Source organism: Oryx dammah, unplaced genomic scaffold (assembly GCF_014754425.2).
Source record: "Oryx dammah isolate SB20612 unplaced genomic scaffold, SCBI_Odam_1.1 HiC_scaffold_17, whole genome shotgun sequence".
In the NCBI taxonomy this organism is placed as follows: domain Eukaryota; kingdom Metazoa; phylum Chordata; class Mammalia; order Artiodactyla; family Bovidae; genus Oryx; species Oryx dammah.
This window is the reverse complement of record NW_024070201.1, coordinates 45,273,106-45,288,860: the sequence shown is the minus strand read 5'-3', so window position 1 is coordinate 45,288,860 and position 15,755 is coordinate 45,273,106. Positions and strand designations below refer to the sequence as shown.

Genomic DNA, 15,755 nt, shown 5'->3' with positions numbered 1-15,755 from the left:
GGTTTTATAGCCTCCTGACTCTCCAAGAGTTATTTCTCTCTCATTCTATGAGTCGGTGTGATATAATGAATAAAGGACCCCCCCAAAAAAGATATCCATTTTCTAATGCCCAGAAGCTGTGAATATATTGCTTTGCATGGCAAAAAGAACTTTTCAGATGTTACTAAAGATATTTAGTCACAAGATTGGGAGATTATTATGGGGGTTGTGACGAATGTAATCAGAAGAGTCCTTATGAGAGGGAGGTGTGGGGGTCAGAGGTAGAGTGATGTTGCATGCGGACAACTTGATTGGTCCCTGACAGCTTTGAAGATGGAAGGAGATTGTGAGCCTAGGAAGGGGGGCAGCCTCTAGAAGCTGGAAAAGGCAAGAAAACAGACTTTGCTTTAGAGCCTCCAAAAGGAGGCTTTGCCAATAATTTGTGTTTAGCCCCATAAGACCTAATTTTGGACATATCACCTCTAGAACTATAAGAGAATTAATCTGTTTTAAGTCACCAAATCTGTAGTAATTTGTTACAGTAGCAATAGGAAACTAATAGTGGGTAATTTATGTGCGGTGTTCTCCGATATTGTACCTGTCAGAGTACACTGTCCGTAATAGGTGCTCTGAAAATTGTACTGAATGTATGATCAAGCTTCAAAAGTGTCATTCCTCAGAATAGTAAAGGGATTTTTGAAATAAATAAAAATGTTGAGGATTCAACCAGTATGATGTGATGTGACCAGGCAGTTTGTACTAGTCTCTTTCTCTCTAATCTTCAAACTTCCATAAACATGAAAGGCTTAGTTAGAGTCTGGAGGTAAAGGAAAAGAGCACAGGGTTTGTAGTTATCAGGCACAACAAAACTGAATATGAGGATGCAGATAAAGATGGTATGATTAGGACTTTCCCTTGTCTGTGGAAGGCATTCGTTGTCAAGAGGGTGATTACAATATTTTACAAAAGAAATAAGACGGAGGTAATAATTCTTTTGATATCCCTAATGGATTTTGTTGTTGTAGTTCAACCACTCAGTCGTGTCTGACTCTTTGCAGTCCCATGGACTGCAGCACACCAGCCTTCCCTGTCCTTAACCATCTCCCAGAGCTTGCTCAAACTCATGTCCATTGAGTTGATGATGCCATTCAGCCATCCTGTCCTCTGCCGTCCCGTTCTCCTCCTGCCAACAGTCTTTCCCAGGATCACAGTCTTTTCCAAGAGTCCATTCTTCACATCAGGTGGCCCAAGAATTGGAAGTGCTACATCAGTCCTTCCAGTGAATATTCAGGATTGATTTCCTTTAGGATTGACTGGTTGGATCTCCTTGCAGTCCAAGGAACTCTCAAGAGTCTTCTCCAGTACCACAGTTCGGAAGCATCAATTCTTCGGTACTCAGCCTTCTTTATCATCCAACTCTCACATCCATTCATGACTATTGGAAAAACCATAGTTTTGACTATAGGACCTTTGTTGGCAAAGTAGTATCTCTGCTTTTTAATAAGCTGTTTAGGTTTGTCATAACTTTTCTTCCAAGGAGCAAGCATCTTTTAATTTTGTGGCTACAGTCACCATCCACAGTGATTTTGGAGCCCAAGAAAATAAAGTCTGTTACTGTTTCCATTGTTTCCTCATCAATTTGCCATGAAGTGGTGGGACTGAATGCCATGATCTTCGTCTTTTGAATGTTGAATTTTAAGCCAGCTTTTTCATTCCTCTTTCACCTTCATCAAGAGGCTCTTTAGTTCCTCTTCACTTTCTGCCATAAAGGTAGTGTCATCTGCATATCTGAGGTTATTGATATTTCTCCCTTGAATCTTGATACCTGCTTGTTCTTCATCCAGCCCAGCATTTTGCATGATGTACCCTGCATATAAGTTAGATAAGCAGGGTGACCGTATACAGCTTTGACCTACTCCTTCCCAATTTTGAACCAGTCCATTGTTCCATGTCCCGTTCTAACTGTTGCTTCTTGACCTGCCTACAGGTTTCTCAGGAGGCAGGTAAGGTGGTCTGGTATTCCCATCTCTTGAAGTATTTTCCACAGTTTGTTGTGATCCACAGATTTAAAGGCTTTAGCGTAGTCAATGAAGCAGAAGTAGATATTTTCTAGAATTCCCTTGCTTTTTCTATGATCCGGCGAGTGTTGGCAATTTTATCTCTGGTTCCTCTGGCTTTTCTAAATCCATCTTGAACATCTGGAAGTTGTCAATTCATGTACTGTTAAAGCCTAGCTTGGAGGATTTTGAGCATTTCTTTTCTAGCGAGTGAGATGAGTTCTATTCTGTGGTAGTTTGAGCATTTTTTTGGCATTACCTTTCTTTGGGATTGGAATGAAAACTGACCTTTTCCAGTCCTGTGGTCACTGCTAAGTTTTCCACATTTGCTGGCACATTGAGTGCAGCACTTTCACAGCATCATCTTTTAGGGTTTGAAATAGCTCAGCTGAAATTCTGTCACCTCCACTAGCTTTGTTCTAAGATCTACTTGACTTTGCACTCCAGGATGTCTGGTTCTAGGTGCATGATCACACCATCGTGGTTATCTGGGTCATTAAGATCTCTCATGTCTAGTACTTCTGTGTACTCTTGCCACCTTTTCTTAATATCTTCTGCTTCTGTTAGGTCTATACCATTTCTGTCCTTTGTTGTGCCCACCTTGGCATGAAATGTTCCCTTCGTATCTCTAATTTTCTTAAAGAGATCTCTAGTCTTTCCCATTCTATTGTTTTCCTCTATTTCTTTGCACTGGTCACTTAGGAAGGCTTTCTCATCTCTCCTTGCTATTCTTTGGAACTCTGCATTCAGGTGGATGTATCTTTCCTTTTCTTCTTTGCCTTTAGCTGCTCTTCTTTTCTCAGCTATTCGTAAGGCTTCCTCAGACAACAGTTTTACCTTTTTGCATTTCTTTTTCTTAGGGATGGTCTTGATCACTGCCTCCTGTACAGTGTTACAAACCTCCATCCATACTTCTTCAGGCACTCTGTCTATCAGATCTAATCCCTTGCATCTGTTTGTCACTTCCACTGTATAATTGTAAGGGATTTGATTTAGGTCATACCTGAATTGCTTAGTGGTCTTACCTACTTTCTTCAATTTAAGTCTAGTTATAATTACTACGGAGAAGGCAATGGCACCCCACTCCAGTACTCTTGCCTGGAAAATCCCATGGACGGAGGAGCCTGGTGGGCTGCAGTCCATGGGGTCACTAAGAGTTGGACATGACTGAGCGACTTCCCTTTCACTTTTCACTTTCATGCATTGGAGAAGGAAATGGCAACCCACTCCAGGGTTCTTGCCTGGAGAATCCCAGGGACGGGAGAGCCTGGTGGGCTGCTGTCTACGGGGTCGCACGAGTCGGACACGACTGAAGTGACTTAGCAGCAGCAGCAGCATAATTACTAAGATCTGTTCCCAACCAGAGAACACTTCTGACACTAAAAATGTGAGTTTTCCCTACCAAACAGTTCTCTAATTCCGTGCAGATACCAACTGGGTGGTGTCCTACAATTTAATTCAGTTCTGACACTAACTACCTGGAGTTAGTTCAGACCTCCCTTGTTAAGGGCTCAGGCCCACCAGACTGCCCTCCCACTTCAGATAGCAATTGCAAATTTTGGGTACCTAGTTATCCACAAGTTGTCTGACTTGTCTTAAAATTTGGGATTCCCATGACCCTCTCTTCTAGTTTGATAATTTGCTATGACGGCACATGGAAATCAGGGACTTTTCTTATTTATAGCTGAATGCATATGGGAGATACATATTTATATATCCTTACAAAGGATGTTAGAAAAAATATAAATGAAGAACCTGATTAAGAGGCAAATTCACAGAAGTGTCCTGAATAGAAGGGCTTCTGTGACTGTGGAGGTTGGGGTACACCACCTTTCTGCATGTGGGCGTGTTCACCACCCTAGAAGCTCTGCAAACCCTTTTCTTTTCAGTTTTATGGCGGTCCCATGACATAAGCATGATTAAATCATTGGCAACTCTGGATTAACTCAGTCTCTATCCCATTTCCCTCCTGGAGGTTTGAGGGGATTTGGAGCTGAAAGTTCCAACCCTCTAATCACATGGTTTCTTTGGCAAGCAACCTCCATCCTGAAACTATCTAGGGGGCTCATACAGAGTCACCTCATTAACATAAACTCAAGTATTCTAGGCAGGGACTTTTTAGGAGTAACAAAAGAGGCTCCTCTCATCCCTGTAACTCATCAAGTTCCAAGAATTCTAGGAGCTCTGCTCCAGCAACCTGGACAAAGACTGCATATATCTTTATTATTATATCAGAATAATGTACTAGTTAATAATGAGAAGTAATTGAAAACATCTCCTGGAAGCAGCCCCTTCCTTTCCCAGAAGAGACTCATCTGTGTTGCCAGTTTATTTCTCCTCTTGCCCCTCTTCCTCATTTTCCTTCATCTGTGTGTAACCTGTTCATTGAATGAGCAGGACTCAGTGGTGTATAATTGGAATATTCCTTTATTTATCTCTACTCTCTGCCTTCCACCATGTTATTTTGGTTCTCCCTGCCCCCATTCCTGGTAATATTCTTGGGAAAGTGACTTTTCTAGTCACTTTTGGTATTAGAATATCTAAAGTCTTAGGCATTAAAAAGGTTAGTCCTATCTACTATCAAAACTTCCATCTCTCATTAAACCCTAAGCTGGCACTTTGACCACCTTTCACCACCTCCATCAAGTTCAGGCGTGATTGACAATTTCATAGAATAGGAGGGAGTAAACTGAACTGAAGTCATGGCCTGTTTTCTTTTTCTCATTTCTTTACTTCCTTTCCTCCTCCTATTCTCATTATTTGGTTTGAGGGATGAAAGCTGAAGGGTAGCTGGTGCTATTTGTGATTTTTCTTTTAGTTGTTGAATATACAATAGTTGCTTCTTGTGGTTTTGCTTTTGTGGAGTCTTCAGAATGCGCCCATACACTTAATGACCTGATAGTAAATCCCATGGACAGAGGAGCTTGGTAGGCTACAGTCCATGGGGTCACAAAGAGTCAGACATGACTGAGCAACTTCACTCACTCACTCAGTGTAAGCTACCAGCACAACACATTGATGGATTTGTGGATAACGACCCATCCTAGCATCCCTGGGATAAATCCTACTTGATCACTGTATATGAGCCTTTTAATGTATTTTTGAATTTGGTTTGCTAATATTGTTTTTGAGAATTTTTGCTTCTATGTTCATTAGTGATATTGCCCTAATGTCTTCAACTATTTGCTGACCTGTTTTGCTGTTATCCCATGGTAACCTGTTTGACTTTCCTCTCATTCCTGCTTCTGGCAGTATATTTCCAGTTGCCTCTGCTAAAGTGGGTGGTGGGAGGGGTGGGGCATGGGAGGGGTGAGGGGTGGGGCGGGGTGAGAAAACTGTTGGGCAGAGGATCCCATCTGTATCCCATGGACCTTGGAGAAATTCAGCATCTTACTCAGGAGTAGAGGACACTAGTCACCATGAGCAGATAGCCCCAGCCTCCATGTGAACTACTATTATTGCTGTTTCCTGGAGGTTGCTCAAACTCAGTGATGCTATCTAACCATCTTGTCCTCTGCTGCCCTTTTCTCCTTTTGCCTTCAATCTTGATATCTCCTCCAAATTGAAAGACACAGAAGTCTGTCTTAAATCCCTGTGGATTTTGGGATGACAGAAATATTTAGTCTGCAACAGTTCATAATACACTTCATTTACTTAGAGACCTAAGTGAAAATCTTCTTAGTGCAAATTTCCATCTTTTTTAAAGCATGTGCTGGTGCTCAGTCAGGTCCAACTCTTTGCAGCCTCATCGACTATGGCCCACCAGTCTCCTCTGTCTATGGAATTTTCCAGGCAAGAATACTGGAGTGGGTTGCCATTTCCTTCTCCAGGGGATCTTCCAGACCCAGGGATGGAACCCAGGTTTCCCGCATTAGAGGCAGATGCTTTAACCTCTGAGCCACCAGGGAAGCCCTATGTCTATTGAAGTGGTGACCCCCAATTCCTTTGTTTCCATGATCCACATTTCAGTGACTCTGAGAGACTCTACTGATCATGTGAACCTTACCTCCAGTGACCTTACAACTCTGGCCATCTCTAATCCCTGTGACCTACACTGGGCCCAGCATCTCCCACTTTTGATGACTATAGGATTCTCATCCCTATGAATTCTATCATCCTACTCCAGTGTTCCTAAGATCTCCCTCACTGACCTCAACCCATTGACAATTTGATCCTGACCCCACCTTGATGGCACTTTACTCTCCACTACTATCACAGAAAACCATATTCATATGTTTCCATCTACCCTCTTTCCCAACTTATGTCTAGCCATTTTGTAGGGAACTCTTGACACCATCTCTGAATTGCATTTAGTAATCACTCTACTTAAATGCCTGAGGAATTGATAAAAAAATTATTTGTTTATACACAAGAATTTTGCCTGAAAATCAAGTTAATTATAATGCTTGTTAGTTAAAAGTTTTAATGGACTTACTGAACAAATATGAAAAGCATCGAACAAATGTTAACATTGCACAGTTATCAAGGATGCAGTGATGTCAGAGACAGGTGCTATATTGTGCATGGGTTCTGTTTTTATCACTATTTCAACTTTATCCTATTCGGAGGCTCTTCCAACTCTCAGTGAGACTATTTTTAAAGAATAAAAGGAAAATCCATCTATTCAAGAACATCTCTTTTCTATATAGCTTTTCTGTTTCATGATTTCTTCTGGAGACATGGTCATTTGACCTGAAACTGAAGAGTATGCTTGGGGCACAGAGATAGCAGAGTGAGCACTCCTGTCTCCCAGCTCCTAAGATCCATGTCCTTTGATTGATCTTCTTTGTACTGTATGTTTTCATACAGGCTGCGGAGGGGTAGAGAGTGTACTCTTAAATAGAAGCCAATGAATGGCCCTACGTTAGACATGAGTGACTTTTTTCTTTGCATCAGGATTCCTTCAGATCATCAGCTTTGAGAACGTAGCATAAGTCATTGTTTCAGAAGGTATAGGTTTGCAGAGTGGAGATTTCCTCCCCTCTCAGGTCCTTGGTTGGCTTCAGCATGTTCTCCTTTTTTATTTCTGATCATGACTCTATGGCTCAAATAATGTGAAAGTCACAAAGGTGCTTGATTGGAGATAAGCATTTTCTTACAGTTTAATACACAGAAACATTTCTTATTGAATTATCACTATGGTTTAGTGACTAAGACATGTCCGACTCTTGTGACCCCATGGACTATAGCTAGCCAGGCCACTCTGCCCATGGGATTCTCCCGGCAAGAATACTGGAGTGGGTTGCTATTTTCTTCTCCAGGGAATCTTCCTGACCCTGGAATCTAACCTGGGTCTCCTGCATTGCCGGCAGACTCTTTACCAACTGAGCTACAAGGGAAGCCCTGATCTGGTTCACAGCCTTGATTAAAATGGCCCCTTTTCCCTGGTCATAAATCTTGTTCCATAAACGGGTCCTTCTCAGATGTGTACAGAGCTCTAGGCCTTGAATACCTAAACTCCTGTGAATTTTTTCTTTACTTTTTTAAAAAAAACATGCCCAGGCAAGTGCCAAGTGCCCAGGAAGAAGAGAAAAATGGTTAAATTAGAAAAAGTTATTTAACTTCTATTTTTCATATTTGTTTAATATTGTTTCCTGAACTGATGTAGGCTCTATCTTGGCCAAGTTTCTGTTTTTTTTTTTTTTTTCCTTTAATAGAATGGCTCTAAATGGCATTATATTTGAGAATTGGAAATCTTGAATTTCCTATGATTGTTTTTGCATTCAAGCATTACTAACTCTTCCTCACAATTTCAGAGAGTGAAAAAAAAATACACTTGGAAATGAAAAGAATTTGTAACTTCCAGGGAATAACTGTATATTGATAAAAATATTCGTATAGTTATTCTATAGATTTTGTAGCAGTCTGCAATGATTTTATTATGGCACCCCACTCCAGTACTCTTGCCTGGAAAAATCCCATGGATGGAGGAGCCTGGGAGCTGCTGTCTATGGGGTCGCTAAGAGTTGGACACGACTGAAGTGACTTAGCTTAGCTTAGCTATGAAAATGAATCTCTTGAAGCTTTATATAATATTACATATTTAAAAATAAAAATATTCAGAATAATAATATAAAATATGAAGTTAGTATATTAAATGGACTTTATTTGATTTTATCATGTACTCGTATATATCAGTTATCTGTTTTTAAAGAAGGAATTGAGGCAAAGAAAAATAATGTTCTTACTCAACAAATCTTCAACTCTTGCTATGACTGATTTAGTTTTAGATGTTTCATTTGAAAAAAAATTGATACAAGGAAGGTTTCATTCTGAGTGGGTGGTATTTTAGGCTTGTTCTGGTAATGTGCCTTCTTTGTTTAGATACTGGAACTCTTATCTGTTCATTGAGTATTAATTTTTTTTCAAGTAATCAAGCACTTCCTGCTTTGTGATTTCCTTCCAGGTATCAGGAATTTCACCTTTATTGATAAATCTTTTGTCATAATTTTCTTCTAGTTTTGATCTGAAGTGACAGACAAACCATTGCCAGTATGGCTGGGTGGATGTGTCTGGGGTGATGCTCCATGTGGCATATTCCCCTCCTGCTTGTCGATAGGTCTTATATGGGATTTTCCTGCCATCATTCAAAATAAAATTACAGTCACTTGCTACCAGACTAGTACAGTAATCAATGACAAAATAGTCTGTTTGATCCCACCTCCATCCACTGAGAGCCTTTGGACGGTGGAAGGGAACACTGTGGTCTCCTTCATGGGTAGGGATTGTGTTTGTACAAATTGCTTTACAGAAGGGACACTGTTTCCAGCAGCCACAGAGATGTTCAGAGAGCATTTTCTGGATTTCAGGAATCATTTCTTCTACAAGAGTAGACAAACAGTTCTGTTCTACACTGTTCATTGCAGGATCCAAAGCTTTACTCATGGCCTCTTTGATAAACTCAGTATCTTTTATCTCCTGGTGTTCAATGCTTATCAAGTCTTTTCGTGGAAAGACCAAGGTACTCCCCAGGTGATCACAGAACAAATCTAACCACCCAGACACTGTGCTGCTTTTATCTTTAGCTATTGCTGTAGATGCATGTACAGCTGAGAGGATGGCATTCTTGATGTCATCTAAACTCATTTGTAGAAAAGTCTTTATTTTTTTACTTCCTGTGTCAGAAAAATACCTTTTAACATGGTTTTCAATGTAATTCTTAAAAAATGATTCTGGATTATGAAGGTACTGCCAGTAGTCATCAAAATTTTCCTCTTCTGCCAGAGAGATGAGAATGTGTTTCTCCAGGTTAGCTCTGTTTTCATTGAATGCCCGGCAGGTGGTTCGAATGTCCCCAGCAATTTTGAGGACCATGTTTTTCTTTATGTTGCTGGAGACAGCGGGTGTGAGTTTCTTCCACAGAAAATCAACAAATGTTTTAACTGAAGTTGCTCCTTGACAAGAGATCTTAAAACTCATGAAGAAATCATCTTTCTTGCTTTGCAGATAGTTTACGGGATCATTTGCCCTCTTGAATGCCTCGTGCATCTCCTTAAACTTCACTGATGCTCTTTGGAATAAACACAATGATAAGTATATTTCATATTTTCTTGTAAATATGTATCTTTTCTGAGTGGGTGCAGACTTCACCTCCTCTTCTATTATTCTCAGGATTTCATGGAAATAAGTTGGATTGTAATCATGCTTTTGCTGAGATATTTTGTTAACAGTTTCATTAACTTTTGAAATAATGTTGTCAGTAGTCATATCTATGGAGTGTATATCCTGGGCATCTATTGTCATTGTAGAGAGTCCCCAATATTTCCTGTTCTTCTTAACATGTTTGTCAAAGTTGATTTCAAACTTTTCTGCAGAATAGTTCTCCAGTATGCTTGCCATGTCTTTTTCCTTTTTGAAATATTCCAAAAGGATGTTTTCAGAATCCACTTCAATTTTAGGCTCTACAGCTGGAGGGAGACTTGAGGACACATCACAGACCCATTTTTCCCAAACTGAACTGAATTTCTCATGGAGCTCGTCCTTGCTCAATTCGGTGCCATTTAGCGATAAAGCCAAATTCCGGCTTTTTTCCAATAATTCCTTTTCATAACCTGACTTTTTGTTATCCAGATTTTCTTGATTTTTTTTTAAACTAATAAGTTCTTCAGCTTTTCTTTGGCCATCTAAAACTAGTGCCTCTTTAAGGGTTCTTAGTTTATTTTCAAAATTTCCTTTCCACTGAACCAGCACTTCACTATCTGGGTCTTCATTAAAATATTTTTCCAGTTTTTGCTTGATAGCTTCATATATCTCTGTAACTGGAGCCTCCAGGGTATATGTTTTGAGTGTCTGGATTTTTCCATTCTGAATCTGGTTGATCAGCTGGTCCTGTAACATCTTCACCTGACTCCTCAGCTCCCATGTCCAGGAGTTATACATGGTTTCCAGTTTGCTCATGGCCATGACTTCTTGAGTGTTTCTGAAGCTGAAAATAAAGTTCTCATTCAGTAGGGCTCTCCACAAATCTTGAACTCGGAATTTTACATCAGATATCTTCATGATGCTTCCGCTAGATTCCTGTTGGGCAGTCACAAGAATTCTGCTTTTGAGTTCCTGAGCATTGTGGCTGTAGCGAGGATTGGGTATGGCCATTGGGGGATTGCCATCCCAGAGGTGAGCAAAGTAGTAGACGTGGGTATTGACGTCAAACTTAATGACATCACTGAAGCAGGTTACATCGGAGCACTGCTCCTCTTCAGCTGCTATTGCTGCCATTTTGTCCAATGTCTGCTTTAGCCGCCTTCTTCCTTCCATAGTTTGGTCTTTAGCTGTAACTTCCTCCACATTCTGATGGACAAAGAGGCAACTGGGAGAGATTTTTACTTGCTTCATCCTCAGAAAAGCTTGCACAACTATTTGTAGAATATCTTGCATTTCGGATGGGTTTTCCCCCAAAATATTTATCAGAGTCAAGTTTCCAAGTCCAATGACAAAGGTTGCCAACTCATTGTCATGATTCAGGGACTTGCTGCTGAGTTCTGGGGCTCGAAGTCCCTCTGTGTCCACAACAAGCACAAAGTCAAAGCCAAGTTCAGCTGCGAATGTCTCCTCCACTTTCAGAAGCTGCATGTAGGCCCCCCGGGTACACCTCCCAGCACTGACAGTGAACTGCAGCCCAAAAAGGGCATTCAGCAGGGTGGACTTCCCTGAACTCTGCAGGCCAAGGACAGAGAGAACAAAGAGCCGCTTGTTTCCAAGTTTCTCAGAGAGCTTGTCAAAAACAGCTGCCACCCACCTCAGGGGCACATATGAAACATCCCCATCCATCAGCTCAATGGGAACACCAGATATCATCAGATCTGCAGCAATGTGGGGAAGGGAGAGAAATAGCGTAGCTTCATAGATCTGGCCCGCTTCTCTGAGAATGTGCTCAATTCCCAAGGTACAGTCATCAATCTCTCTGGAAATAGCTTCTATCTCTTTTTGCCAGTCTTTCAGAGAGCTACTCTTTGGGGCCTCTTGCTTTTCTTTTTGAACCAATGCCTTTTTCTTCTCCTTTAGATTTTCCAAGTGTCCTGCAGTCAGATTGTCCAAAGCTACATTCAGCCACTGGAGGAAGTAGAGTTTGGTGTGAGTTTCTGAATGATTGTGGAGAATTTCAAGGACAGAATGCATTAAAGCATTGAGAGGAATGGCTTTTCTCCACTGTTCATATCTTATCGTTTGTTTTTCTGTCTCAGTCTCACTTTTGTGTTGTTCAATGCTGCGATTCCCCTTTTCTCTCAGATGATAGAGTGCTTTGTCCTTTTTACACCAAAGTTGCCACAGTTTTCCCTGAAGAGGTAGTAAGTGTTCCTTGACCTGAGGTATTTCCATTTCTCTCAATAGGGTCATTAGAGCCTCTGCCTTTTCTTTGGCTTCCTTGCAATCTCTCTGGTCTTCATCAATAAGCATTCCTTGCTTGCGAGCAACGTGGGCACAGTTCTCCAAGCTGAGTGCAGTGTTAGAGAGCTTCAGCAAATGTTTGATTGTAGTTGTGAGCTCCCCTATTAATTCTGCCTCGTTTCTGTTCCTGATCCCAATTCTCACTCTTGAGCCAGATTTATTGACTGTGACTTTTCCTTTATCATCAAGCAACAAGATTAAAGGTTTTGATGACTGACACATGTCATGGACTATTTTTCGGTTTCCTTTATTGTCATCGGAAGTTGCCATGAGGACCACAATTATGGAGGAGACTTCCTGCAAAAAGGCGAGTTGCTTCTCATGTTCCTTTGCATCTCCATGAAGATTGGTAAAGGTCAAGCAGTTGTCAAATCTGTCCTGCTCTTCCCCCCCAGGACAGAACCAGGCGACTTCCACCACTCCTCCCATCAAGAGACAGTCTCTGCTGCTGCCTTTGCAATGTCGGTGAAAAAAGACATCATGTTTGCGTTCACTGAGAAGACAGTTCATGATCTGAGATTTGGAGCCAGAGAAGCCATTTCCAACTCTAATAAAGGTCACAATGGGGGCAGAAACACGACACATCTGTTGATTTGTGTAATTATCCTTTTCCTCTTTTATCGATATCCCTACTTGCTGCCAGCTCCTTCGAATTTGACTGAGAGACCAGAGAGAGAATTCAATTTGACCATTGCAAGGATTAGGTATGAGAAGGGGGAGGGCAAACTGACAAATGGAAAGTTTGTCCAAAATATATTGTCTGGAAAAATCATCTGCACAGTGAAGAATTGCCATCTGAATATCCATAGGGTGAACATAGGGTCTGACATTAGTGGCTGCTGAGGGCTTAGTAGGACAAACACTTTCTTCAAGTATATCTTCATATGGATCAAAAGCCTCCTTTTCTTGATTTGAGCTGCATGAATAGCCTTGGTTCTCTGTGTATTCTTCATGTTTGATGATCAGGTATCTCAGCCCATAATCCAGCATCATTAGCTTCTGTAGAAAATAGAAGGGAAGTTCTCTTTCAGAGCAGGGCTGGGTGTTGTACACAGAAGTCTTGTGGATCAGTTGGAAGTTAGCTCTGCTCATTTTTCTTGGGTAGTAATGTTCTAGGCCTAGACGCTGGAGCAAGTCTCGGAAGGCTCCATTTTCTATGACTTCCTCCTTTTTCTTTTCATTATCGTGTGGTTCGTGGGGCTCTTTCTTTTCAGGGAAGACACTTTGCAATTGTTTTCTCACCTCCTCCACTTGCAGTGAAGAGACAGTAGCCTCATAACTCCCATCAATGAGCAGTCTCAAGCCTTCTTCTAGGTTTTCCCAATCATGATCTCCAGGTTTGCTGAGGACATATACAACTTCTGTAGTCAAAGATTGTCCCATGTGATGTTTGATCAATGCCAAGCGTTGTGTTTTCTCCTCTGGAGAAACAGCGTTGATGCCCGCTGTTGCTGTCAGACCTGTGAGCACCAGGAATGCCTGAGCCCTGTAGTTGCAAATATTTTTAAGCTCTTGGTATTTATTTTGTGCAGTTTGCATTTTATCCAATAGGAAGTTTAACTCATCATGCCCTAGAAGATACTGAAATATATTGTCAACCACATGATATCCTGCACTAGATGCTATCAAAAGTAGCAAGATGTGTGTGTCTGGCTTCCCTATTTCTTGGAGGTATTTCAAGAAGCAAGCAAGAGACAAGCTGACCTCATCAGTCAGCTTTCTTTGAGCTTCCTCCACCAACTCTGTGGATCCAGAGTTTGCCTTTACTTCCCTTAGGTCATTCTTTTTTTTTTCAAATATTTCAATTAACTCAGAAAATTGGGTGATAGGGACATTGTCTTCCTTTGGTTCTGACTGAAATATCCACTGCATAGTGGAATGAGCTTGAGGAAAGTTTACTTTATGGATGTGAGGAACCAAAAGATTGCTCACCTGAGATTTCATATACGTTCCATAACTGGAAGATTTATCACACAAGTTGACAGTGTTTACCCGAAAATTCTGCAGATCCCGGTGTTTGAGGCATATATTAGTCCAAATGGTATTACTTTTAGCTTTTTGACTCAATCTTTGCATGAAATTTCTCAGCCTTTCAAGCTTTTCTTGAGACTTAAAAACTTTCCGGGATTTCACATCCTTTGGGAAAATCTTAGCCTCCTTCTCAATACTCAAGAATTCTTCTCCCTCCTGGATCTGAGCAGTGAGTTCAGCCAGAGCAGTATAGCTGTCTTTCAGGCAGTTAGCTACTTTAAGAGGGTCCTTAAAATCACTTCTGTGGCTAGAGAGGACAATGTCCCAAACAGGTACCAGCTGAAGTCCACGGTCAGTGACACACCAGGTTTGATTATTGGCAACTAGACCAGCTTTCCAGTTTAAAAAGCCATTTGCTTCTGGTGGGCCACCTGTCTGGGCTACAGATAACTGGACTTTGGTTTGGATATTTTGGAAGGTTGTTCTCTGAGAGGCTTTTTTCGAATGAGAGTCTGACATATCCGGAACTGTACCAATGTTCACTCCAAAGCCATGGTAACTGCCCCTTACGCAAATATTCAGGGCCTCTGCCGCTTGCTGTTTCACTTCTGCCAGCTGCTCTTTTTGGAAACCCTCTGAAATGGCTTTCCACCAGTAGATTCCCCCCAGGTGCAGAGGGCCCTGGTTAGCATGAGACCCATACCTCTGGAAGAAGGCTTCAGCCCTATGCCTCAGCAAGCATAGTTTGTCTGGGTCTTCTGACTGACTCAAAAGGTCTTCAATGTATTTTAAATCCTGGAGAGCAGCATTGGAAAGTTGTAGCTGGTCAATGGGAAAGTGGAAGGAGGCCAGTGGGATATAGATGAACTTGGTTGAGCAGAAATAAGAGTGTGTAGAATGTGACTGTTGTATTTTCTTGGATTCTGAATGCATGCTCTGATCCATACCAGCTTCCAGGCTAATTCCCCAACCTCCACCCTTTGCTAAGGCAGTTACACTGAAGCCCAGCTTCTCTACAGTCTGAGTGAACATGGATTCTTCTTGAGAAGATGTAAATTCCTTCATTTCCACCCGTGTACCCTGTTTAGGGCCACAGAGTACAAACTCCTTGGGGACACAGAGTAGCTCCTCTTTCTTCTCTAGGAGACACCTTTGGTCACTGGTTTTGTAAATTCCCTGTAGGGCTAGTCCTCCGGATGCATGTCTCACCAGTTCTCTATCTGGAAGACTTTTCCCGTGAGAAAGTGCTGCCTCCATGACCTTGGGTTGTCCCTGCATATCTTCTGTGACTTCTTCTGGGGGGTTTTCAGGAGATGGCCAGAGCTCTTTGGGGATCTCCATTGTTTGCTTCAGCCCTGCTTCCTTTTTCCTCACTGCCTCTTCCTGTTGCCTCTATTCTGACAGCATTTCTCTTTGTTCCTGTAGTGCCTGTTCTGCCTCCATCTTCCTTTTCTTTAATGATTCCACCCAAGACTTCTGTAACTCTGAAAGAGTATTTGAGTGTGTCAGGTTAAGCAGTTTCTCCAGGGCCCTTTTCTCCCAGGAATGTTGCACCTGGTATTTCAATTTCTAGAGGTCTTTTTTCCAGGTGTTGTAAGGCATGGGCAGAAGTCACACCCAGGTGTTCCTGCAGCTTTGACAACTAGTACTCAACTGCCAGTGTTACCTCTCTGAGCATCTCTTGGAGATCTTGCCTATTTTTGCCTCTAAACAGAGGGTCATTGGGCCTAGACTCTGCTGTGTCCCTGGCTGTTGGAAGAAAAGACACTCAGTTAGCCTGTGGCATGTTAATATGCAGTATTCTGTGACTAATTTGCAGAAATTGGTTGCTTTTGTATAAACTAATAATGAATTATCATAAAA

General features: G+C 41.6%; 1 protein-coding gene across 1 annotated transcript in view; it reads right to left on the bottom strand.

Moving 5' to 3' along the window:
* Positions 1-8,125: 8,125 nt before the first annotated feature.
* LOC120876539 (interferon-induced very large GTPase 1-like) overlaps positions 8,126-15,755 on the bottom strand; it is a 41,573-nt gene continuing 33,943 nt past the window's right edge. Inside the window, exon 3 of the mRNA XM_040258502.1 lies at positions 8,126-15,641. Coding sequence (XP_040114436.1) covers positions 8,391-15,233 — 6,843 coding nt within the window. The 5' untranslated portion in view covers positions 15,234-15,641 and the 3' untranslated portion in view covers positions 8,126-8,390. The remainder of the gene's footprint in view (positions 15,642-15,755) is intronic.